This window comes from Theobroma umbraticum, unplaced genomic scaffold (assembly GCF_002168275.2).
Source record: "Theobroma umbraticum cultivar Fairchild unplaced genomic scaffold, ASM216827v3 scaffold_44.0, whole genome shotgun sequence".
NCBI lineage: Eukaryota > Viridiplantae > Streptophyta > Magnoliopsida > Malvales > Malvaceae > Theobroma > Theobroma umbraticum.
The window spans coordinates 2,833,437-2,857,157 of NW_018397255.1; the positions used below are offsets into that span (position 1 = coordinate 2,833,437).

At 36.5% G+C, this 23,721-nt stretch overlaps 6 protein-coding genes across 21 annotated transcripts; 3 read left to right on the forward strand and 3 right to left on the reverse strand.

Moving 5' to 3' along the window:
* Nucleotides 1-323: 323 nt before the first annotated feature.
* Nucleotides 324-8,535, forward strand: LOC110408783 (Chaperone DnaJ-domain superfamily protein). 8 transcript variants are annotated; one of them, XM_021417869.2, is made up of 10 exons: nt 324-750; nt 1,273-2,145; nt 2,415-2,500; nt 3,267-3,407; nt 3,941-4,147; nt 4,731-4,833; nt 5,488-5,553; nt 6,188-6,281; nt 6,393-6,499; nt 8,395-8,531. In XM_021417869.2, exons 1-5 carry the CDS (start codon nt 421-423, stop codon nt 3,996-3,998), a joined length of 1,488 nt encoding a protein of 495 aa, XP_021273544.1. In that variant the 5' UTR covers nt 324-420; the 3' UTR covers nt 3,999-4,147; nt 4,731-4,833; nt 5,488-5,553; nt 6,188-6,281; nt 6,393-6,499; nt 8,395-8,531. The 8 variants fall into 8 exon arrangements, with proteins under 8 accessions (XP_021273544.1, XP_021273536.1, XP_021273537.1 ...); XM_021417861.2 differs by having other exon boundaries at nt 3,949-4,147; XM_021417862.2 differs by having other exon boundaries at nt 3,949-4,147; nt 8,357-8,495.
* CGLD27 (DUF1230 family protein (DUF1230)) lies at nt 4,846-9,449 on the reverse strand. The gene is made up of 7 exons (XM_021417870.2): nt 8,909-9,449; nt 8,387-8,539; nt 7,837-7,914; nt 7,020-7,115; nt 5,900-5,935; nt 5,427-5,608; nt 4,846-5,328 (listed from the first exon to the last, which is right to left on the reverse strand). The coding sequence occupies exons 1-7, from the start codon at nt 9,137-9,139 to the stop codon at nt 5,166-5,168; spliced, it is 939 nt and encodes a 312-aa protein (XP_021273545.1). The 5' UTR covers nt 9,140-9,449; the 3' UTR covers nt 4,846-5,165.
* Nucleotides 9,450-10,053: 604 nt separating this feature from the next.
* On the forward strand, nt 10,054-12,965 carry LOC110409119 (putative prolyl 4-hydroxylase 9). Of its 6 annotated transcripts, XM_021418361.2 has the most exons (9): nt 10,054-10,376; nt 10,448-10,558; nt 10,663-10,817; nt 11,025-11,127; nt 11,363-11,458; nt 11,709-11,771; nt 11,876-11,995; nt 12,095-12,202; nt 12,838-12,965. In XM_021418361.2, exons 1-8 carry the CDS (start codon nt 10,209-10,211, stop codon nt 12,176-12,178), a joined length of 900 nt encoding a protein of 299 aa, XP_021274036.1. In that variant the 5' UTR covers nt 10,054-10,208; the 3' UTR covers nt 12,179-12,202; nt 12,838-12,965. The 6 variants fall into 6 exon arrangements, with proteins under 6 accessions (XP_021274036.1, XP_021274035.1, XP_021274037.1 ...); XM_021418360.1 differs by lacking the exon at nt 12,838-12,965 and having other exon boundaries at nt 12,095-12,371; XM_021418362.1 differs by lacking the exon at nt 12,838-12,965 and having other exon boundaries at nt 10,454-10,558; nt 12,095-12,371.
* LOC110409118 (putative prolyl 4-hydroxylase 9) lies at nt 12,931-14,813 on the forward strand. 4 transcript variants are annotated; one of them, XM_021418359.2, is made up of 8 exons: nt 12,931-13,244; nt 13,336-13,446; nt 13,545-13,702; nt 13,770-13,872; nt 14,001-14,096; nt 14,185-14,250; nt 14,348-14,467; nt 14,548-14,813. In XM_021418359.2, exons 1-8 carry the CDS (start codon nt 13,071-13,073, stop codon nt 14,632-14,634), a joined length of 915 nt encoding a protein of 304 aa, XP_021274034.1. In that variant the 5' UTR covers nt 12,931-13,070; the 3' UTR covers nt 14,635-14,813. The 4 variants fall into 4 exon arrangements, with proteins under 4 accessions (XP_021274034.1, XP_089638464.1, XP_021274031.1 ...); XM_089782338.1 differs by having other exon boundaries at nt 13,339-13,446; XM_021418356.2 differs by having other exon boundaries at nt 14,348-14,813.
* A 171-nt stretch (nt 14,814-14,984) lies between these two features.
* LOC110409870 (Major facilitator superfamily protein) lies at nt 14,985-18,607 on the reverse strand. Its single transcript, XM_021419364.1, is given in 10 exon segments — nt 14,985-15,839; nt 16,224-16,308; nt 16,428-16,513; nt 16,614-16,790; nt 16,932-17,020; nt 17,353-17,532; nt 17,535-17,613; nt 17,725-17,893; nt 18,032-18,176; nt 18,284-18,607. Coding segments are annotated over 10 exon segments (1,359 nt in total). The 5' UTR covers nt 18,498-18,607; the 3' UTR covers nt 14,985-15,704.
* Nucleotides 18,608-18,876: 269 nt separating this feature from the next.
* LOC110409194 (uncharacterized) lies at nt 18,877-22,109 on the reverse strand. Its single transcript, XM_021418464.2, has 5 exons — nt 21,226-22,109; nt 20,447-20,552; nt 20,257-20,357; nt 20,089-20,163; nt 18,877-19,344 (listed from the first exon to the last, which is right to left on the reverse strand). Exons 1-4 carry the CDS (start codon nt 21,891-21,893, stop codon nt 20,133-20,135), a joined length of 906 nt encoding a protein of 301 aa, XP_021274139.1. The 5' UTR covers nt 21,894-22,109; the 3' UTR covers nt 18,877-19,344; nt 20,089-20,132.
* Nucleotides 22,110-23,721: the final 1,612 nt, after the last annotated feature.

Here is a 23,721-nt window from a genome sequence, read left to right on the forward strand (position 1 = left end):
TAATATTCTTAATTGAAAAAATGGACTGCAATCCGATGTATTTGCACTTGAGAAAGGCTCGGCTCTGATTCCATCGTCTGAAAAACTCAAAGCCTAAACATAGAGTTGATTCAACTGGGCTCAGCCTGTTTTTCTTGGCCTATAGTTGGCTCAGTTTGTTTAGAGGCCCGTTAGTTCATGGACTCAATCTCCCTCCACTGACACGTGGTAGCGCCAAATCAATCAACGTGTCATGATGAAAAAACATGTCTCAAATTTCATGCACTCCGTTGTGACTTTATTCCTGTTCCCTTGCTCCAATCCGATATCCGTCAGTGTAACTAACGAAGCACTCACTCTCATGCTAGCATTTGTTTTAACAATTTTTTTGATTCATTTTCGAAATTAGAGACAAATATTTAACGAAATTGAAAATTGAAAATGGCTTTTTTCTCTGGACTATTCCGTTACCGGAAAATTCCTTATTTTTCAATTCAATCAAATTGTTATAACTACTCTTTATGTTCTCAGCTTTTGCATCCAAGTTTCAAGACTCAGTGGTTCAGCAGCGGAACTGGCTCGGCGACTCAGACTGAGTTCCCTGGAGAGAACGCGTACGACATCTTAGGAGTTTCCGAGACCAGCTCGTTCGCTGAAATCAAAGCGTCGTTTCGCAGATTGGCAAAAGAAACTCACCCGGACCTCGCTGAGTCCAAGAGCGATTCACCTGCTTCTTCAAACCGTTTCGTCCAAATCCTCGCCGCTTATGAGGTGTTGTTGCGTTTAATTAGCTGTCAAGTTCAGTCCTATCATTTTGATATGAATGCGATTTTTTTAATGATCAAGCTCCGTTTATAACTTCAATTTCGAGCTGAATTTGAAATTTGATGAAAATTGATCGAAATTTGTTAAATGATAATCAATTGAGCATATTCAATTAAATTTTATGAAATTTTATCCAAAAATGCCTGCAATGTATACTTAGTTGGTAAATTTTTTTCTTTTAGATTCCGTTTTAGTGCTGAAAATAACGAACAACAAATAAAAAATTACATTTTAAATATAAAAGTAGAAAGAAAATCATTTCGAGAATTAAAAACTTTAAGGTACGGGTGGGAGATGTATTTGTAATTAGATTAATCTTAGACCTGGCTATTTATACTGTTTGATTTGATAGACTCTACAGTTGTATTTTAGCAATGGAAATGGTTAGTGTTCTCTTATGCATGCTTTTTTTTTTTTTTTTCATTCAGGGCATTCTGATGTCACTGTGTTATCAATAATGGATTGCAGATTCTTTCGGATTCCGAGAAGAGGGGGCACTATGACAGCTATCTATTATCTCAGAGAAAGATTGGGCAGAAAAATTCTAGACAAGGTTCAACAATGTGCATGTACGCATCTCATACAACAATGAATAAGCAGATGGAAGTTGTTGAATGGTTAAAGTGGTATAGATTTGCTATAAATGATGTGGTGTCTCAGAGGAAAGCAGTGGTTGGAACCGGCTATTTTGATGTTCTTGAAGCAGATTTTTATTCAGCTATACATACGGCATATTATGGTCCTGTAATCGAATCCATGGATCTTCTTCCTGACCGGTTTGAAGCTGAGGAAAGGTCTGTGTATGAAACTCCTGAGGTGCTGCACTTGGTTTCAGGGCGCAATCTTTTTGGGATGGTTTGCCTGGTTGATAGGGTCCCTGAGCTATCTTTCACCTATAATGAAAAGTTGAATTCTATGTCTGCAGCTTCAGTCTTGTCTCAGTCTACCCAAAATGCTAGAATTTGCACGAATGATGTAAAAGAAAACCATGGTGGACTTTCTCAGATTCAAGTCACTGATATTAAAAACCATGCATCTGATGCATATAAAGATTTGGAGTTGCACGTATCTGGAAGAGTGGTAGCTGTGGCCACTAGAATCCCTCCTAAAAGCTGTTTTGCTGAGATACAAAATGAGGATGTTCAAGACCACATAGAAGTATTTCTTACTTTAGATGATGACTTCATGGTTGTTGGCAATGGATTGGATCATAAGGTGGGATCTCGAATTCTGTTGGGAACAATAACTGGACTTGGAACCAGCCCGGAGGAGGGTTCATGTTTTGTCTACAATAGTAGTGGTACAAAAACTCATGTGATTATGAAACATAGGACATTGCTGGTTTGTAACTATTTTCTCCTTAAAGTCTATTTATTTTTCTTTTATCTTTATTAAGATATAATTTTGGCTTTTTACTTTTTTTAGAATGTTCAATTAACAATCTTTGCCAACCTAGTTTTCAAGTTATTTTCATTTTTTTTCATATTTTCTTGTGTAATTTTTCTTTATTGAAAGTGCTACACGTGCTATGTAATTGATGGTTTGCATAACCAATTACATAGCTATATGGATTGGTCTTCATTGGTATTCCTTTTGATTTGTTTCTCCAGGTAAAGCATATGCACTGGTATCGGATAGGAGAGGAAGTTTCTGTTTGTGAGTGTAGATGTAGCAGAGCTCGATTGCCACCTAGCAGGTAATTTTTTTTTTCAGATCGTAAAAGAATATCAATGATTAATGCCTGGTTGTGATTATTCTTGGATTTTCCTTTTGTAGCTAAATGTGATTATTATAATTGAGGTAGGTAGGTTACGTATAATAATATTTTTTCGCTTCACTATTTGGTAGATTGTGCACATAGTTGTCATTGCTATTTTCCATCATACAACTGAAACCCTGGAGAGTTCACGCATTGAGTCATGCTTTTCTCTTCATATGATCTCTTCTATGTCATTTGATTAGGTTTTAATAAGGAATTTAAGATCATTGATCTGTAAATATGATGTTCATATTGAGGAAGGTTACATGATTCTGCAACATGTTTGAACAAATGAGTTCCCATTCTTGTCATCATGCTTCCACATCCCATGCATAACCATGATAATGTGTTTGAATTATAATGCGTAGTCTTCTATTATTTCTAGAATACTTTATTTAGTTAATTTTATCTTTGGTGTCATCTAGGAAGGGCTTACTAAGAAGTGTGTTTAATTTTAATGTTCAGCTGTAAAAGTTTGCCAATTGTGGGGTATTAGGGATCTAGGGTTGAGCTGTCACCTCTTTTTTTTTTTAGGTGGTCAGGCTTAATCTCGTTAGCTGATATTTTCAGATTTTATATTTTTGAAGCTTCCTTCTTTGTAAATTACCTATGCATTTTCAGGTTTTAAACATCACTTGTTGTATTAGACATACAAACTCTACACTCTGGTTAGACTATAATATTCTTTATGATTTGGAAACAGATATTGGTTGTTTGAACCTCGCTGTGGAATGCATGACATTGGTGGTTGGTACATTGAAACTTTTGGCAGGGATAAGAAAGGCCGGACAGTCGCATCCCAAAGGTTTTGGGATGGCTTTGATGCAAATGAACAATTTGATGAGTAAGTTCATGTCATGAAGCTGGCATATGAAGTTTGAGCTGTTATGTGTTTTGCCACTTCCCCTTAGCTAATATATTAGAAGATGAACTAAATAGATAAACTGGCTGATCTAAACTTCTCCTTGGTAATTAATATTATACTCTGATGGGACTAAATACTGATCAGATGGAGGGGTTACAAAGCTTTGAAAGATCTAAAAAGTTCAAAATTCAGCAATGGTTAAGTTCGCTTCCAAAATGAATTTTAATTGAATCTTCAAAATTGTAGATTAGGGCTGCATTCAATATGCATCTATTTATCATCTGATATAATCAGCTGGTTCTTACACTCCCATCATAAACCAGTAGAAATTAACTCAATCTTGATTTTTCACACTGTCCATTTATTGAAGATGCCCTGTCTCTCATGTATGTTTATAAAAAGTTTGCATCTGCTCAAGAATCTTCTTCCTGACCCTGATGACAACACAACCCAAGTTGTTGTTTTGAAATGGAAATATTTATTAAGTGCATTCTCTGAATTAAGCTTTCTAGTGTTTCAGGAGACTCCATCCAGCTATGTATTTGCTTGCCCTTGCATATAGGACACTAGATATTGAAGATGCAAAAAGAAGGAAGCAGACCATTAGGGATATTGTTGAAGGGAAACTATTTAGAATCCTCAATTTGTGCAAGAAGCTTGTTTAGGATGGATGCCTCTTTGGACTTGTGAAGGCTAGAAATACTTCATCTCTTAAGAAGGTACAGATGTTTCATTTTATGGTTCAAGGATTGGCTGTTAGAATGCTTTATGCTTGATTGAGATTTGAGAGACATCAAGTGAAGTCACACTAACAAATTTCTGCAAGACAAATCTTGGGACAATTTGGAAGGTCAGTCATTTACAGTTCTCAGTGCAAAGAACCTGGTCAGGGTTGCATTTGAAGATTTCTTGTTTTGACTTGATGAATCATTAGCTTTGCTTCCTGATGAGTAGATTCATTTTAAAGTCGAAGAAATAGCTGTCTGTTTTGCATTTGTCATTTAATTGGTCTGGAGCATAACGAACCTACGTCATGTTGGTAATGGGATCTGCAGAATCTATCACCCTGTTTCCTGTTATTTCATCAAAATTCTTTGGATATATGAAGAAAATGCTTTCCTTTTGGGCCATTGACAAGATATATTAAGATGACTCATAGGATATTTTTGAATTCACTGTTCATACGTGCTCACTTTGCTTTAACATCAATACTTGAATCTGCCATAAGACCAAAGCTTCTCACTTTTTTGGACCAGTTGGTCTTAAAATTGTATTAACATTTCTTGAATTGTCAATTCAAAGCTGAGATCAAGGAGAGAAGAAATTCCTCACATTTGATCAAGATGGCAGTAAGAGGGAACTGATGGCATTCAAAAATGTCTGAGGCATCTAAACTCCTATGCAGGTCTATCACTGGTTTTATATTTCTCTATGGCTATAATTTGTCAAAATAAGCTGCCGGTGTAGACAGCTCGGTGCTTTCCACTTAGCCATTAGATTTCTTGCTCTTATAAACAGTGTAATTGTGAATAGACCCTGCTATAGATTATGATATATGGATTTTACTTCTTGTTTCTTTAAACCTTCTGAATGCCTAGAAATAGTTGGAGAAAATTTTAGCATTTACATCTTCTAGAGGTACCCTTCTTAAAACAATTGACCATACAAAATTCAAAGTGATCAATGCCTCTGCTCTGTTCCCCTTCTTCTCCCTCCCAAACCCAGTATACAATTTAGTTACTTGAGTAGGTCTTCCCATTTGCAGTACTGCCCTCCTGCTAATGCACGATAAAATCTATCCCTGCAGTAGACTGGTCTTCCATCAGCTGCCTCTGCAGCAGCTGCTGCTAGATCATCATCAGCCTGAACCTCCACTGGCAGTCGAAGCAACTCTTCTTTTCTACAATATACATGAAAATGTTGTTTTTAGAATGAAAGAAAATCTAGTGTCATGGAAGTGTAGCATAAATATCTGTTGATCTTCATGTGCCTGTATACCTTATATTGAACTTTGTGTTGGTTTTTGAAGCAAGAACATTTGACATGGTCTCATTTGCAGAAAAGGTTGTTCTAAAGAAATCCTCAACTGGTGTGGCAAAGATAAATAGAAATACCGCTGTAACAAGTAAGGCCCCTGTTCCAACTAGTGTCTGTTTCAACAACTTGATAACTGGTTTAACCTGGAGGCAAAAAATTTTCATGTGAAGCTTGCATGCATTTTTGTAACAAGTAAGGCCCCTCCCTTTTGTGCATGTGTGTGGTTGCTTGTACTCATACTTACACTAAAATAATCAAAGCTAGATGAATATTACATCTGTGTGCAATTCATGGTCACATGATTGTGTGACCATTTATGTGTCACCACTAGTCAGTTGGTTTAGCGTCCAAGCTTCTCATTGGACATACATGGAGTACAACTCTTTCTACATGCTATATTAGAAAATGGATAAGTTGTTTGCATATGTTAGTACCTTATAAGAGCCAAGCAATCTGTCACGCGCCAGGACCTGTAAAGGAAAAAGATTAAAGAGATCAATGTAGTGCATGAATAATATCTACAAAAGTTTGTGATGTTCCATCTTGAATAGCACGATAAGAATATATTTATTTTATTCTTGTTGTTCTAGTTCAATTGATTTTAGTGAGCAATTCTAATTGGTTGTCATTGAAACTTGAGTTTCTCAAAATTTCAATCTTTAACATATCCTTAGGCTGAGAGCTTACACTTTATAGTATTTGGACTATGATTTCTGTTTCAGACTAGACATTCAATTTGCTGTGCACCTTTTGGAAACTGTTGGTGGCTTTAAAAATTGACTTAAACTAGCAACATGGTAAATGGTTAAAACATAGGTAACACCCTGTCTCTCTGTTATCTTATGCATCATAGCTTGCAGCTTATAATCATATGAAATACTTTTTGGACGTTGAATGCCAGACCTTGTGAAATATTTATTTTTCCAGGTATCAATGCATGCTCATTTATCAGACACTATGGTCTTTAACAGCATAATGTTGAACTGCTATGAGAGCATATTTCACATCTGATCATTTGATCAATACGACTTGAGGTATTATCACACCACTTGTTCCAAAGTTTTGATTGCCTTCCTTGTTTGCCACATAATGCCTCTCAGAAGATGTGAAACATGGATAATATAACACGATGTTGAAACTTCATATCACACAAGGGATGTGATAATTTTACGCGATGCCTCTTCCTTGTGAAACTTCATATCACACAATGCCACCCAGCATTTGCTGGTGAATGCTTTTACGCACATGCTTACATACTAGCACAAACTGGCAGAGAAATTGTAAGTCGACATAAAAAGTAAAAACTAACAGTTGAGTAGACTAGGCTTAAGGTCGCCATAAACACTAACAATGCACTACCAAAACTTCAGGTTCATTCTTTTAATGGTCCATCCCACTTGATTTCCACTATTCTTGATAGTGAATAATTATCCTTGCTCCAGAACTTAAAGCAGTTATTAAGAAGAATTTACTTCATGCTTTTATCATTAATTGTTGCTTTGCTCCTCTCCTGGTCAAGAAAGAAAGAAAGAAAGAAACACAATATGTACTAACCTCAGGTGGTTTTACCCACATTTGACCGTCATACCATCCAGTTTCTTCATATGGTATTACTGCTGATAGAAGTCTATCCCCAACATAACTCCATCCCTGGAACATACTGAATATTAATGTTTAAAAGTAACAAAGAAACTGATAACAAAGCTTTGAGGTTATGGTTAAATTAACAAGGAATATGGTTGCTAGTGGTACTAAGGAGAAGCTGTATCTAAAAGTAAAGTGAATAGTCATTCCATGAAGAAAAATAAGGGAGATGTGAGAAAGTTAATTCTTTTGTTGTGCCCTTTCTGAGAAGTTCTGTGATGCTGAGCTTGTTCAGCATCTACCTTAAAGACATTTTCCGTTAAATTGCTGATGGTTATTCTAGATTAGCCTCTTGACTGAATTCAATGTTATCATGCTTTTGTTGTTACAGCTAATTGCATATTTTAGGTTTTGATTTCTTGTCTCTAATCAATGAACACTTGAATAGATCTAAGGTCCCAATATTATCACAAGCTATAATCTGTTGTCCTATCAATAGGGTATCTCTTGCAGTGCATGCACATTGAATCCTGTATCTTTCCCTAAATAGCCTTCATGAAGCAATGTCATCATTTGTTCTTTCTTGACAAGTCATAGAACAAAATGTATTTGAATCATTTTTCTGCGTCCTTCTTATAGTTATTCTTGGAATGGCTGACACCTTCAAAACAGAATAAAGAATCTTACATATTCATATCCCCAAAATTGTTTACAAATGGCCATAGCACAAACATCCTTACGCACCACAGCAACAAAATAGTTTATAACTTGAAGAAGACAGTCATACCAGATAAATTCTTAATACGATTAGTGACACGAGGAAAAGAGTTCCTGTTCCAGCAGCAAGCACAAATCTTAGAGGTTCCTGCAAGGTGTGAAAGATACAGACAGTTTTAGAATGTTAAGGGGGAAACTTTTGACGGATTGGAAATATCTAGCTTGTCATAAATTTAGTCTTCTCTTTATTGCTTGTCTGGTTAGCTGCTTCTAGTAATCTTTAAATGATTTTTCAAATTTATGTGTTGAGACCATGGGCCCCGGAATTATGTATTACTTAAGAGGTGGATGGTAACAGGTCCGAGGTTCAAATCCTTTATCCCATCGGATCCCATCATAGAAGTAAGAGAACCTTATGAATAAATAAATAGAGAAAAATATTTGGCAGTAGTTTCTATTATGATTTGGCATTAATTCAATTATATGTAAACTTGTGGTCATTGTGACATTGCTTATGCAAATGGTGATGCAATGGTTTCTGCACCAGCTCCTCTACTCTTAGGCTATTGATTATTCTTCTCACTATGTAGTTACATGGCGTGATGTTGTTTTCAACTTACCCTTGAAGGATTAAAGCTTGCAGCCGCTATTGGGACTCCAAGAGCAGTGAAAGTTGCTAGCCAGAGCCCTCCTAGACGAAGGAAAAAGGGCCCTGGTCCCAGTTCGCCCCATGAATACAAAGGTCCATCTTTCAGAGATGAGTACTCGTTTACCTATTGTGGGAACAGATAATTGTAAGTATGAAAGAGAAATGCATCAAGTATTGTATTGCCTACAAGACATGTACATCAGAATCCAAATTGATATGTGATTTCCCAGCACATGCTTTTTCATGCTTTCCTTTATTCCTTTTTCCTATACTGATGGCTGGTTTGCAGAGTTCAATAAGTATTATCTATTGTCTGCTAAGCCATAAAAACATAAATATCTTGATCCCCTTCCCTCTTTCCTTCTCCTTTTCTTTCTTAGATGCACAATTCAACAACTCTTTCTAATCTGCAGGGACTAGTAAAGTAAAGGAACACTGTTTTCACTCAAGAGTAAGTGAACGTCATATGCAGAAAGTTTTGGTGTGCACATACCGGCCTTTGTTCAAAAGGGACCTCAATTTCCAGGCCAGGCTCCCAGCTCCGGCCTGGGAAGCTGTTGCTCATACCGCCATCCATCTCATCTTTTAAGGCCCCGACAGAGAACCCCGGAGGCAGCTTCTGTCCTCTATGATACTTAGCTAAGTATGAGCCATAGCTGTTTCCAAGCTTGATATGTCTTGGACTAGGAATATTTAAAGAGCAATAAACATTCACTCTGAGCATCTGCTTCCAGAAGTTGATACAGCAGCCTAATCTGTTCAGTACGTTTTATGAACAGGCAAAGAGAAGGAACAAATGATCCTGAGTTCACCCCTTAAAAAGGGCATTCGGGTTAGATTCATTTGGGTCCATTCATAATTTATGTGGAGCAAAAACAAGCATAGAAATACATATTGTCTACTATCTTTGATGATTCTTAACAGTGGGACATACCCTGAATTACGTGGAGGGAACCGATAATGATCACCAATAAAGAAGAGCCAAAATTTTTTTGGTTGGGGTTGGAAATGGACAGTTGGGGGGCAGTAGCTTAATGCAATGCGCTAGTTGTTGCCTTGCACGCTATATTTGTGTGCATTCCTCATGTTTCCACGAGCGAGAGTGAGACTCTCAGAGAGATCCATCTGGAATTTTCTCCCTTATGAACTTTGGAGAAAAAAAATTAAATTCGAATTATAGCTCATCATTATCAAATTCGTCGGTTTTTATCTTCGATATTGGGTTTTAAGAAAAAAAAAATTAGTGTAAACAACAATGGAAAGAGTCGTTGCTGATAGCTCTTAGATTGACGTACTTGCATTGGTCAAAGTCGATGAATAGGCTTTTCGTTTAATTTTTGGCCCAAAGTTTCTGTTAAAGCTGTTTTGACTCTTGAAAGCACAAAACCATTGTGCAGAACATAGATTTGATTTGATTCATCTTCTTTCTTTATACTGAAAACCATTATACGCAAAATCCATTTAAGGTAAAAGTTAAACATTAAGAAAGTAATTAAACAATAATAGTAAACAAATTAAAGAAAATAATTTCAACATAAAAGTTGTAGATTTTCCTAAAGTTTCTCTTCAAAAATCAAATCCTGCCACTGCCAGGCTTGCCTTAACATTTCATTCACAATACAGAATCCATCAATTGTATGGAAACTCGCTTAATTCTCCCTTGTATTACACTCTCTCGCCAACTTTACAAACATAGCAAAAGCAACATAAAGTAACTAACAAGAGAATATAAACAAATAGACTTTATCTTCTTCTTTTTTCTTTTGATTTAATTATACAGTAAATCTTTTAGAATGAGTAGCAATCAAATGTTTGACGATTATATACCAAAAAAGAAGGCCAAAACCAGAGCCTACTCCTTGTGCTGGAACTCCAAAGCAAAAATCGGGTTTCCTGGCGTTTTTCTGTTCTGTTGTTTATTCTTCCTTGCTGGTTTCTTAGCTTCCAACCTTCTTTCTCAGGTACTTCATTTCGTTCATTCAAAAAAAAAAAAAAGGGTTTAATTCTCAGTATGTTATATTGATTTAATTAGAAAGAGGTTTCTGGAGCAAGGCAGAGAGGGAGGAGGCTCGAGTCACTGGACTATGACTTGATGGCACATGGAGAAACTGGAGATGATTCTATTTCTACCATTCCTTTTCAGGTTCTTTTTTTTTTTTTTATTAATGATTGCTTTTGATTAACGAATGTTTATGGTAATTTTGATGGGTCTCTTTAAGATAAATCTAATGGAATTATCAATGACAGGTTATAAGCTGGAGGCCGCGTGCCTTTTATTTTCCCGACTTTGCAACTCCAGCGCAATGCCAACACATAATTGACATGGCACAACCAAAACTTGAACCATCAACGGTGCTTTTAGCAAAGGGAGAAACCCAGCAGCCATATGATGTTAGAACAAGGTATTATGTTTTATATGCATATATGTACGAGTATGCATGTACGTGTACGTGTACGTGTGTCTGCGTGTCTTCATAAACTTGTGACATTTAAGAATACTATGGCTTTGCATTGTAATTTCTTGATGAATAGCTTTGGATGCAAGTCATTGTGAAGTTGTAATTTGCAGTGCTATACATTATATAGCTAACAGTTTCTTTATTAAACAGTATGGGTACGTTCCTCAGTGCTTATGAAGATGAGACTGGGGTTTTGGATGACATTGAGGAAAAGATTGCAATGGCAACAAAGCTACCAAGAGTTAACTACGAGGTACTCTATACAGAGTAAAGCCAATTACCTGTATAGCAATCAATAATTTACTCCAGAGCCTACAGTATAGAACCTAGTTGATGACATCTTTCAGTCACTCCTTCGAACTAGCAAGATTTCTGAGTCTCCACCTACTGTTGATTAATCCTTCTTTCCTGTAAATTAGTTCGCATCTTAATTGCTTTTGCATCTTAAGACTGTTTTGTTGTCTGTGGATATGATTACCATGTTTCAGGCATTCAATGTCTTGCGCTATGGACTAGGACAGAAATATGATTCGCATTATGATGTGTTTGATCCTGAGCGATATGGCCCTCAAAAGAGCCAAAGGGTATGTTTTTCTCTTGCTGTATATTTGCAACATGTGTTTTGTTGCACAGATTTGGTAGTTATTCTTGTAACTCTATTAAGGAAAAGAACAAGAAAATGCAGAATAGAGGAAGTCTGTTGTCAATGGAAAGATGGCCCGTGGTTAAAAATGTGCTAAAACAATCAGTAATTCCATATTTTCTATTGAAATACAATTTCTGATCAGCAATAAGTAAATCACTCTGGTAAATATTGATTAACCATCCGCACAGGTTGCAACCTTCTTACTGTACTTATCAGATGTTGAAGGAGGGGAAACCGCATTTCCATTTGAGGTAATTTCAAGGCTTCCTGATTCTCCTCTTGCTTCCGGGGTTTCATCATTTTTCTCAATATAAACATATATATATTGGTAATTGTTCGATGCTCTGATCTGCAGGATAGCTTGAATATGGATGAAAATTATGATGTCAAAAAATGTATTGGCCTGAAAGCAAAGCCTCGCCTAGGAGATGGACTTCTATTTTATTCATTGTTCCCCAATAATTCGATCGATCCAGTAAGTGTTTTTCAATCCAATCTGTCAAGTTCATGGCTCAAACAACATGAATATTGGTATTGGACGATGGAAACTACAACTAATGGTTTGCTTTTGCAGACATCAACCCATGGGAGCTGTCCAGTAATCAAAGGGGCAAAATGGGTGGCTACAAAGTGGATCAGAGATGAGCAAGACTTTTAGATTGCCTGTAATACATATATCTAGGTGCTTGATTCACAAGATTTGCTTAGATTTGTATTTGGCATCTCCATTACTCTCAACTCAATAAAAGTTACTTTTTTTCATAAAGGATAAAATCTTTTCACACTTGTAAATATTGACAAAGGGAGAATTAATTGATACAGATTTCAGATGTGTACAAATGTAATAGCATACCAAATTTCCCACTCCTTTTTTCTCAACTTACCTTTAATGTCCTGATTTAGTACAGTAAATTTTTGCCCTTCACCCTTCAAAGAACCCCACAGTTTTCCTTCTTGGCTCATCACTCTGCCTAATCTAAAACTCTAAACATCTGTTTAGTTTGTGAAAAATCAAACATAAAAATACGTAAAAATAAAATTAAACACCCAAAGAAACAACATTAAGAATTATTATCTTATTTATCAACTGTTTAAATTCAATATTTCAAAATAAAGTATATCTTTGTCATTTATCTATTTGATTATAAATAAATAAAAACTATATTAAATTAACATATTTAAAAATTTTCAGAACGTTGACCTATAATTCTCTTATAAAAAAATTCAACCAAAGCAGATGGGAAACATAGTAAAGTAAGATTTTAAGTAAAGAAGTAAGAACTGTTCATTGTCTTAACAAATTTTCAACGTTGTCAGATGGAAGACATGGTCAGAGCGGAAAATCCTGTGGGCCAAACAGACAGGAGACAACAGATTCTAAACACAAATCCATGAACCACTGATTGCCTTTCAAACCCATTGACTCCAAAATCCTTTCTAATTTTTCTGTCTTATAAATAAAACTCCTGCCCTGTTTCCTACAAGGTCAGGAAGAAACAAAACCATAGCTTCCTGTGCATTCCTAGTTTCACTGAATTTTGCCTGTTACGATGTCTACCTCTCGCATTTTTGATGATTATACTCCTAAAATGAAAACCAAAGGCAGAGCTTACCTGTACTGGAACTACTCCAGAGCAAAGCTTGGTTTTCCTGCTGTTTTTCTCTTCTGTTGTCTATTCTTTATCGCTGGCTTCCTCAGTTCCAGCCTACGCTCTCAGTCTCAGGTTGTTCTGGACTTCCTTTCTCTTCAATAGTCAAGGTTGTTTCCTTCCTTCGGTTTAATCTGTAAATTGCTTGTTTCTCTCTTAATGATAGAAGGAGGTTTCTGGAGTTAGGCAAAGAGGGAGACAGCTCGACTCGGTGGGGTATGACTTGATGGCACATGGAAAAACCGGAGATGATTCTATTTCTATTATTCCATTTCAGGTTATTCAGATTCGGGTTTCTTTTCTTTATTGATTTATCAATAACATTTTGTTAGAACTGATTCTTATGTTTATAATGCTGGATGAAAACCATTCCAGGTTATAAGTTGGAGGCCGCGTGCTTTTTATTTTCCAAAATTTGCAACTCCAGAGCAATGCCGACACATAATTAACATGGCAAGGTCAAACCTTGAACCCTCCAAATTGGCTTTGCGGAAGGAAGAATCAGAACATAAGCCGCAGGATGTTAGAACAAGGTATATATATGTTGGTAGTTAAAAATTTTGCCTACTTAGCTAAAGCTAACAGTTTCTTGTTAAACAGCATGGGCACGTTTCTTAGTGCTTCTCAAGATGGTACTGGGATTTTGGATGCCATTGAAGAAAAAATTGCAAAGGCCACAAAGCTTCCAAGGAGTCACTATGAGGTACATTATTGCATGATAAATTAACAATCTACTGCAGAGGAAGAGCGTAGCTTAGGACATTAGTATCTTTGGTCTCTCTTCAGACTAGCTTCGTTCCTAGAACTTAAATGTTTATACCATGGTTTCAGGATTTCAATGTGTTGCGCTATGAGCTCGGACAAAAATATGACTCCCATTTAGATGCGTTCCCTCCTGAACACTATGGCCCGCAGAAGAGCCAAAGGGTACGTCCTTCCTTCTGCTGCTACGCTGTATATCTATGATTTTCATTGTGATCCTTCCAAAGGCAAAGCTCACCCAACTGAAAAACAGGTTGCCACCTTTTTGGTGTACTTATCAGATGTTGAAGAAGGAGGGGAAACTGCATTTCCATATGAGGTAAGATCAAAACTTCTCTGCTTCTCCCCCATTCTATTTGGTTTTGATCATTTTCTGAATTTAAAACATATTGTTTCAATGCTCTGATCATCTGCAGAATGGCTTGAACATGGATGGAAGTTTTGATTTTAAAAAATGTATTGGTCTGAAAGTGAAGCCGCGCATGGGGGATGGATTTCTGTTTTATTCCTTGTACCCCAATAATACAATCGATCCAGTATGTATTTTGTCCAATTTGCAGCAGCTTTATATTGTTTGTTCTTTTTCTGTTTCATCATCTGATGGATGTTTTTGCAGATATCACTTCATGGGAGCTGTCCAGTAATCAAAGGGGAAAAATGGGTGGTTACAAAGTGGATCAGGGATCAACAAAGGCCTTTTTAGGTTTCTGTCCATATGATAGTTCGTGATAATTTTGCTTTGATCTGCATTCGGCACTGGGCATCCCATCCCAACCCATCCATGAGGTTTTCTAATTAGTCTCAATAAGAAAAATTCTCATTCAATTGTTGGAAAAAGAAGAATCGGTTTATACAGATTTCATTTGTACATAAACATAATAGCAAAACAAAAATAACAATAGCAGACAGATTTAATCTATCTTTTGATTATTTCAATTGATTAAGACTTGCTATCGAAATACAGTAGGAGAATATAATTTCATAACCCATTCAACCTACTGGATATTTTCCTGTGACCAAGACACGGCAGGCAATTTTGACGACTCCAATGCCTTAAAAAGTAAATCAAAGAATGCTTTCTTATATTTTATTCTGTAAAAAGAATCTGTCAGCCGTGAGTCAACGGACATAACAAGGCACAAGCTTCTTATCTTCCTACTTTAGACGAGCTTTAAACTACAACAGATAAAACCCAGAAAAAGGATAATCAAACTCAGTTTCATACAAAATATGATTCTGAATGAATCTTTTCACGCCTCAGGCTTTTGCAACTCTATTAATATAAACTCCTAAAAAACAAATCTCAACCTTGTTAACATTCAAGAGGCACACCGCTGCATTCATGCACAATTGAACTGCACCATTCTCATTAGTGGATTTCTTGCGCATAAGTCCTCCTATCATTCCCGGCTGATTACTGAACTTGTGGAGCAGAATCAAAATTGGTTGTAAAACATGTTCAATTGTATTGGACAAAACTTACGGGGGAATTCGATGGCGAACTGTTACTGGCTGACTACCACATCGCTTGTCGTGTAGTTTCTCAGAAGACATCCTATGAGGTTATCACTATAACTTAGTTAAACCATGAAACTTGGACTTCATATAGGTTCTTCTCTTATCCTTTTTGCATATGTTGAATGCCTCCCAACATATGCTTCACCATCAATTTGAAGGTCCAGGATAATGTTCTGTTTAATCATTCACTTCGATCAGTGGCTATGACAGACTACAGGAAACCATCAACGTCAGCAAAAGTGGGACATGAAACAATCATAATTTGTGCCAGTTTTGATATGGTTGCTTTCCCCCCCGCTTCAAAACATGCATGCAACCAGCTGCCACGAATAATCCGATTGCAGCAAATGCTATCATTGTTGCATTCTCAATGGTCCCATAATAGCCTCTCTGCAACATTAAGAAGCTAGCTAGTAAGCTCATCAGAAAAACGTTGTAGAATTATATATCATACTCCAAATTTTCCAAAACATTCACCAAGGAGATGCTCAAGTCTATTTTTCCTATCCTCAACTGCTCTAAGCTCGAGACAAGCATAGGCACCAAGGAAAACATAATTGATGAACTCATAGTCAGCTTTCTTTATTCCAAATAACCAATGGCCAGCCTAAGTTTCAATTATTAACCAATTTATACATCAGCAGATGAAAAGAGGCTGAAGAGGTGTATCGTAATTTATACTGCCACACCTCTTCTTTCCCAGAAAACAAATCATCCATGTATTCAGATGAGCATGGATTCATGCATGCATATGTTATTGGGCTAGGGACACACCTGCATCACAATAAACAAAATTGCTGCATTTACAGGAGCTAGAGAAAGGCTCATCATTCCTCCACGCAACTCATTTGGCACATACCTACAAAAACATGATTAAAGCAGAATGATTTTAAAACTTAATTTCTACAAATATGAGGCAAGAAAAAAATTTTAAAACTTGATAAAAGAAAAACATGTATATAATGGTATATAATGTACATGGTCCTCAATCTCGCGAGTGAAGGCAGAATCAGGCCGGTACAGGCATGGAATAAAGAAAACTGTGTCACCAAAACTCCAATTTCCTGCACCACAAACCATGAAACTCTGAGGCCATATCTCCAACAAGAACAAGTGACCTAATTTACACACACACACAAACACACAGAGACAGCGTATGGATACCTGGTAATCATAAGCTATTACGGACAAAAGAAGACCCTGTACGATAAATGCATAAACTAAGCAATCCTCGATTCGAAGCGATGCACTAATAAGCCATGGAAACACTGAGCTTCCTAACATCCTTGCCCCCAGCAAACATGGATATATCAACCCTAGATACACTTCTCGACCATCAGCCTAAACTCACATTTAAAATTATTTTGAATTGGTAAACTTCAAAGATATAAAGCTTCCAAGAAGACAATGAGGTTACTTAAAAGGCAGAAATAAAAAAGTTGAGAACTAATCTAACATTCTTCTCAAAAGACATGATCTTACCACCACTGTTGGGGCCCAAAGAATCCAGAAAACTAAAATGGAAAAATGAATACAAGCTTGTGAACATGCCAGTAGCCATATTCTTCTATCTGCAGACCACAAGCAGCCACTTACAACAGTTTTCTTTATTGGTAAGAGAAGATCGTTATGAGTCAAAGATAGTATCTTAAGCAAACCCCATCATGCAACTATAGCAGTCAGATCAGTCATTGCAGATGAAAGGATTTTAAGGAAAAGAGATTTCAAGAAAACTCCAGTCTGTATTGAATGATTTTGTTATTTCATCATGTGACCACCAATTTTTGCTTATAACTTGAGTGTTTAATTATCAAATCAGGCTAATTTGAGAGAGCTGCTGAAATTTGAAATGCCCCAGCCCTATGAGTTCACTTCCACAAATAAGGTAAGACAAAATTCTTACCACCAAGAATACATGCATAAAAGGACACCCTATAATCCTTAATCGTCATTGTCTGCGGAGTTCCATTATAATCTCTGGATATACAGATGATGCCTACTATTGCCAGTAAGATGGCTGCAGTAGAAGGAGATGCAATCCCTTTCTCCAAATTATTAGTACCCACCAACCAATTACCAATCACTGACTTCCAATCCAAGAGGCAGATTCAAAAAAAGTCATCAACCAAAACGTTTCATTCAAACTATATTGTCTATGACCCTGCTGCAAAAAACAAAAAAAATTGTAGATACCATCATGTTCAAACTTCTCATTTTTTGGTAGCAAACCAAAAAACAATATTGAGAAAGAGCTGAAAGTATGTTTGCGCCAAACCTTGTCATGTTCAACGACAGCCCATGTCTCGAAACTGAAGGAGAATATTGATGTAGCCAAAAACAAAAATACATTTTCTACCCAAAAGCTGGGACCTGATGTAATCCTCCTCCATATACCAACAATAAGGTGCAAGATACAAAACACCAAGCACATTTTCCGTTGACCTCTACATTCATTCAAAAAAAAAAATCCAAATTTTCAGTGTTTCTACCACCCATTAATCCATAAATAACATTAGTTAATTCATTAAACATAGGCAGTAAAGTGATTAAATTAAAACATTGGGAGGTTTAGTTTTACTTACATTATATCAGAGAGGAGACCTAAGAAACTACCAACAAAAAGAGCAGCTCCAAATCCAATGCACAAAAACGACACCATTCCTTCCTTGCTTATTCCATAGTAAACCAGCTCTAACTCTCCGTACACCGACCACAATCCTTCCAACACTGCGAAAACGACGACGTACAGATCAGATCAAAAATAAAATTTTGTTTCTTTTTTAATAAAAAAATACGCAATTGAAAAAAAAAAAAAAGGTTTGATGATAATGCACCTGAGGCGAGGGAATAGAGAAGGAGAAAGTGACGTTGGAAGCGGAGAGAGGGGGAGGAGGAGGTTGGATGGTCGGACAAAGGAGGAGATTTTGTAGGGGCGTGTTTGGAGAGATAGTAGGGGAAGAGAGAAAGTGAGAGAAAACAAGACAGGAAAATGAAGATATAGACGGAGGAACTTGGTTCCCAAACGGAGCTTTCAATTATTACCCCCATTTCGATCTCAGATGGAAAACCCTAGATCGGATCGGGAACTAAGCAGGGGTCGGAAAAGTAAAGGTTAAGCATTTTTGGGCAACTGAAAACAGAGAAAGGAGGTAGTTCGTTTCTGGAGTTCGAATACGCGCCGTTTTACTGTTCCATAAAGGAGCTATTTATTGTTGTTTAAAACGGTGCGTTTCAATCTTTAAACATAAAATTAAAATACATATTAAATATTATTTTTTGTTATGTTTATTTTTATCTTATACTAGTAACATTTAAGTTGAATATTGCGAAAGGATTAAGGAAAATTATAGTTAAATAATAGATATGTGACAATTATCCTTTTTTTTTTAGAAATGAAAGACCTGAAGAACATATAGTAATTGATGAGAAATATGAATATATCCTTTAAACATGTTCCCTTATGTTAAGGATAAAATAGAATCAGATTCATAGTAATAATCAGTACACAACTCCACGAAGAAGCATAAAAAAGCTTCACATCCCAACTCAATAAAAATGGCCAAAGCTGAAAGCTGTACAAATGCTTTATTGTTCCTTTTCTTTCTATTCAGAGGAAGCTAATGAATAACAACCTGCCGTCTTATGTCTGCAAAGAACATTGGATTTACTGGCTGACTAATGGGAATCAGGAAGGAAGGGTCTGATATTTGACAGATAAATCGTTAGTTCTTTATCAAGACTATGATATATACTTGTATATAACTAAGCAGAAGCTCCTAATATTCTTGGAAGCATGCTTCTTATCCTTGGTCGTTTGAAGCTGGGATGTTTTTGAGATGAGAGCTGGCTGATGAAGAGCAACTGGCACTGGAAAGACTGCTTCCTTTTGCTTGTCCTGAACCAAGTAAGGCAATGTACACATCGGAGCTCTTAAGAAACTCGATATCGAATGCAACTCAAACCAAATAGCAGTCATTCATGAGTTATGGAAAAAGAATATATGCTGAAGATGCTTTATCAGGAAATGGTGACAGTCAGTTGATTTCCCTAAAATTTCCAAAATTTGACACAGTTTAGTAGCATACGTTGTGAAGTTTTATTGTGTCAACAAGTTTAGAGCCACAAATGTCTAAATATGTCTGCTTATGGTTAGAGAATTGGTTTTATCAAAGGGTACATATGTACAAATTGACACATTAGATGGTTGTGTTGTGATGAAACTGATGAAATGCAAGACTTTATCAGGCTGTTGGTTCTCATGACACGTGGAGCAAGAGTAGGGATCTAGGAATCGTGGTAGACTATTCTTTTGTCCATGCTTGCTTGTTAACTCATTAAGGTTTCATAAGCAGAACTACATTTGGCCTTTTCAGATGTGAGGGATGATCCAACTTAACCACAAGCCCTAATAAACTAGTATTTCATAAGGGACCAGCAATCGGCAAATTCAAGTAGGTCTCTGTTTTTTGAGCACAATTATGGAAATAATGACGACATTAGTTCTATCTACAATTTGCAAAGATTTAAGTACAACAGCTTGCAGAACCGTTCACTGAAATTCCCTCTGTACCTTTAAGTGTGCCAGACTACAAGGAAATTGAAACTATGAACATACAAAACAGAGCAGCAACATGCATACCTTATTCAAGGAGTGTATACAACAGACCTTGTCCAATCAAAACTTTAAACGTGTGCCTTCAACTCATTTAAAGTCCTGTAGGAGTTGTCACCAGTGGAAGAGTAAGCCAAGCAAGAAAAGGGAATTTAAGAATTCTTTCCATGGGTGAATCTTAAATGACCAATTTACCTGTAATCCACAGCTATTGTTTGATTTTCTGGCATAGTATTAACATCCAAAGGCAGCCTCCTACATGCTCTGTTATCTGCATAATGCTGTTTACTTTCCCCCTACGACATCAAAACAAGCAAAGAACATGAATAACGAACCCCCGCATACTCCCTTGATGCAAAATCACTTAGGTGACCATCAAACTTACACAAATATCATCTTGCATCCACCCAGGGATGCTTCTTGAAAGAAGGGTGATGTACTGCTCCATGGCTGCTTCTGGACTCATGTTCCCGAGTCTTTTCCAGGCATTCCTATCGCAACAAATACCAGTTCTCAATCAGTCAAATTGAACAGTTAAAAACCTACAACTATGATGAGCAATCTTCCAGAAACTCAGATGGAAGATTATCAAAAGGCAACAAAGGAAAAGATCTAAATAGGCTCTGATAAATCGAACCAACAAAGCAATTAGAAATCCCTTTACCTGTTTTAATCCACAAGCCCATAATATTTTCTTTATTCTTTTCTCTCATTTTCTTTATCAATATGCCTTTCCCTACTTGTTAATATGCTTTTATTCTCCGCTTTCAGTCGTCATCAAGTCAATTCTATTCATTATTCTTTACGAATTTCTACCTATGAAGGTCTTAATCAGCCTCAAAAATACATTCACCATGTACAATCTGATTCCATTGTCCATGAGATTAGATCTCAAGTGAGACAATACCCAGAATTCCAATGTACTCATGGATTTTAACTTCAGACAATTCTATAAATCTTATCAGAGGAAACAGCTTTAGATGGTTAAATTTAATCCTCATTCACGAGACTATAACTGAAAATCAAAGGCAAACACCTCAAAAGGGTTTCTGTTTTTTATCAAATTCAACTGAGAAAGCACAAATAACATATACAAAAAAAAGTCATCAAAAAAGAAAAGGATATACAAAATTAAAACCCCCAAATTTAAAGGAGAGACTTTACCATTTTGCACGGGCAGACAACTTCAATGCCATAGGCTGAGGCTCATGGCAAGGCCCTTCAGTGGCAATCTTGTAAAGTCCATAGAATTGCATCTTTACATCATTGGCAATTTTCAAATCATAAGTTTGATCAGCATTGCTTTTACACCCCAAAAACCGCACTGCAGCAACAAAATCCTTTTTCAATTCAGTTCTTTCAACTCTCTCCCAATCATTGTCATCGTCATCCTCATCGGATAACCCCTCCTTTAAGCAATCCCCACCATTCTCTTTTTCGCACTCCAAAACCTCAATCTCTTCTTCTTCATCTTTAGCTAATTCTATCTCAGTGGTTTCCTTAACAAAATTCTCCTGACCATAGCTTTCTTCAGTAGGTTCCTCTGTTATTTTTGGTGATCCATAACTACCACTCGAAGCCTCTTCAAGGGATTTCTTTCCTTCCGCAGATTCACCTAAAGCATCAACTTTTACAACTTCTGAAACAAACCCAAGTCCCTTTTCACATTCAAGAACATATTTTTCTGATTTGGCCGTGACTTCCATGCATGATCTTGACACAGCCTCGAGATGTTGATCAATGACAGACGACAGAGAAAGAAGCTTAGCAAGAATGAACGAAAGAATAAAAGAAAGAGAAATAGTAAATAAGAATTCAAGAAAAAGCTCCATGCTGAAGAATTGGAAGGAAAAGAATGAGAGGAGAGAAGAGCTTGGCTTCGTTTTTGCTGGTTGAGAATGACGCAAGGGATAGAAGAAGTTGGATTTTGAGGAGCAGAGCAAAGTATATCCTGGGTTTTCTTCCTTTTTTTTTTTTTGTCTTTTCTTTTGGTGTTTTGGAAACTGCAAGTGCTGGTGTTATGGCAAATGTGACGGTCCCAGATTGCAAGGGAAGAGTTTAAAGAGGGAGAGCTATTTTGAAAACGACTCTTCCACTAACTGCTGTGTGTGTGGAATAGGAAGTGGTTAAGGTATCAGCTATTCACGACTTTAACTTTCTTTCCAAATCTTTTTACAACTTTGGAACCTAACGGGGCATTAGGGACTGTTGCCTGTTATAACTTCGAGTCTCAGTGATCTCCACTCACCAACAATCACTTCACATCCAAGGGTTTTCTTACCTCCTTGATGTTAGAACTTCGCTTCTTGAGATCAGCAAGGTAAAAGTAAATCTTTTTTGACATAATACTGCTCCAACCTTCTATTATTCCAAGTCCACCAGTAAAATAGTTTAAACCTGAACAAATGAATCCTTCAAATGGTACGTTTATACTCAAATAAACCAATATCTAATTAAACCCAAGTAGTCAAGTGCTAAACTCATTTACAACCTCAAAAATTAGACATCTTCTAATTTATCCTCTTCATGATTTTCTACCCGCTTGCTCTTGTCCTTTTGATGTTTACCATCAACTTTGCGGCTTTGTGTCGGTGGTGCTTTCTTAAGTAATTAAATGGTCGTCCTACTTGAGCCAAAACAGAGAGGGATATGTGTCACCTTGTTCTTTTGTGGCCTACCTTCAATCAGGACTCTCATAAAAGCAACAAAAAGAAGAAAAAGAAAAAGAAGTTGCAGGTAAATAATTGCATGGGCTTGTACTTTGGGAGTTTCTGTACTGCATCACAGGACAGCAGCAGAAAACAATGATCCTATCAACTGCTAACAGATTAAACTAAAGATAGATTGATAGAAGGATGTTGTTGACACAGTTAAGTTTTGAGAGATGATAATATAGAAAAATATAAGAGTACCAAATTTGGCAGGTGGATTTGAGTTGCCTAGTCAATTCCAGAAGTTTTTTGACAAGTGACAATGGCTTGACCGCATAAGCAATGATCTGTACTCAACATTGCTTGTGGTTAATGTGCATCCATAGGGCAATGGATTTGGAAATTGGGAATTATTGTCCTTAAGACAGCACATGTGCATTTGTTAAGGCTACCCTTATGTATTTCTTCATTTCTTTTCTTCTCTTTTCAACAATTTCATCACCCTTGTTAGGTAGTGTATCAACTGGTGGCGAGTATTATCAATGGATAAAAGTATTTGTTTTCCAACTTATAAGATTACCAAGTATATTAATTAGTAGAATAAACAGCTTCTAAAGTTTTTAATTTGGAGAGGTTGAAGGGAGGGGGGAGTCAAAACTTGTTGCCTTACCTTATACTTTCTCTTTTTTAGGTTCTTTAGTCGTCCCTTGTATTATCAAAATTAGATTTCATATTTTCGTATTCCCTTTAAAGAATAGAATACCATATGCTCTTTTTGATTATTAACTTTAGTTGTTGGCATTTATATAGTAATCCTACACAGAAAAGGGGAGCTATGAGTGCTAAGCATTTCAAGTTGATAGCACAATGATAATCACTTCAAATTTGTTGGTAAAAAAAAAATTCATATTTAAAAATTTAATATATTGTAGTAAATTTTATTTGTTAATTCTTTTATGATAATATCGATATCTTTATATATGAAATTCATATTACAGAATAAGTTTGT

What these genes read in the sequence shown, in the direction of transcription:
- LOC110408783 (XM_021417864.2), top strand. Translation starts at nt 421, where the DNA reads ATGGCTTTTTTCTCTGGACTATTCCGTTACCGGAAAATTCCTTATTTT. An exon ending in AAATCCTCGCCGCTTATGAG is followed by an intron (nt 751 to 1,272) that starts GTGTTGTTGCGT and finishes AATGGATTGCAG; the next exon opens with ATTCTTTCGGATTCCGAGAA. An exon ending in TGAAACATAGGACATTGCTG is followed by an intron (nt 2,146 to 2,414) that starts GTTTGTAACTAT and finishes TTGTTTCTCCAG; the next exon opens with GTAAAGCATATGCACTGGTA.
- CGLD27 (XM_021417870.2), bottom strand. Translation starts at nt 9,139, where the DNA reads ATGCTCAGAGTGAATGTTTATTGCTCTTTAAATATTCCTAGTCCAAGA. An exon ending in CAAGCTTTAATCCTTCAAGG is followed by an intron (nt 7,915 to 8,386) that starts GTAAGTTGAAAA and finishes CACACCTTGCAG; the next exon opens with GAACCTCTAAGATTTGTGCT. An exon ending in GATTGCTTGGCTCTTATAAG is followed by an intron (nt 5,609 to 5,899) that starts GTACTAACATAT and finishes TTTTGCCTCCAG; the next exon opens with GTTAAACCAGTTATCAAGTT.
- LOC110409119 (XM_021418361.2), top strand. Translation starts at nt 10,209, where the DNA reads ATGAGTAGCAATCAAATGTTTGACGATTATATACCAAAAAAGAAGGCC. An exon ending in TACCAAGAGTTAACTACGAG is followed by an intron (nt 11,128 to 11,362) that starts GTACTCTATACA and finishes ACCATGTTTCAG; the next exon opens with GCATTCAATGTCTTGCGCTA. An exon ending in CCAATAATTCGATCGATCCA is followed by an intron (nt 11,996 to 12,094) that starts GTAAGTGTTTTT and finishes TTGCTTTTGCAG; the next exon opens with ACATCAACCCATGGGAGCTG.
- LOC110409118 (XM_021418356.2), top strand. Translation starts at nt 13,071, where the DNA reads ATGTCTACCTCTCGCATTTTTGATGATTATACTCCTAAAATGAAAACC. An exon ending in CCGCAGGATGTTAGAACAAG is followed by an intron (nt 13,703 to 13,769) that starts GTATATATATGT and finishes CTTGTTAAACAG; the next exon opens with CATGGGCACGTTTCTTAGTG. An exon ending in TTCCAAGGAGTCACTATGAG is followed by an intron (nt 13,873 to 14,000) that starts GTACATTATTGC and finishes CCATGGTTTCAG; the next exon opens with GATTTCAATGTGTTGCGCTA.
- LOC110409194 (XM_021418464.2), bottom strand. Translation starts at nt 21,893, where the DNA reads ATGGAGCTTTTTCTTGAATTCTTATTTACTATTTCTCTTTCTTTTATT. An exon ending in TTGTCTGCCCGTGCAAAATG is followed by an intron (nt 20,553 to 21,225) that starts GTAAAGTCTCTC and finishes TTGTTGCGATAG; the next exon opens with GAATGCCTGGAAAAGACTCG. An exon ending in ACAATAGCTGTGGATTACAG is followed by an intron (nt 20,164 to 20,256) that starts GTAAATTGGTCA and finishes CAACTCCTACAG; the next exon opens with GACTTTAAATGAGTTGAAGG.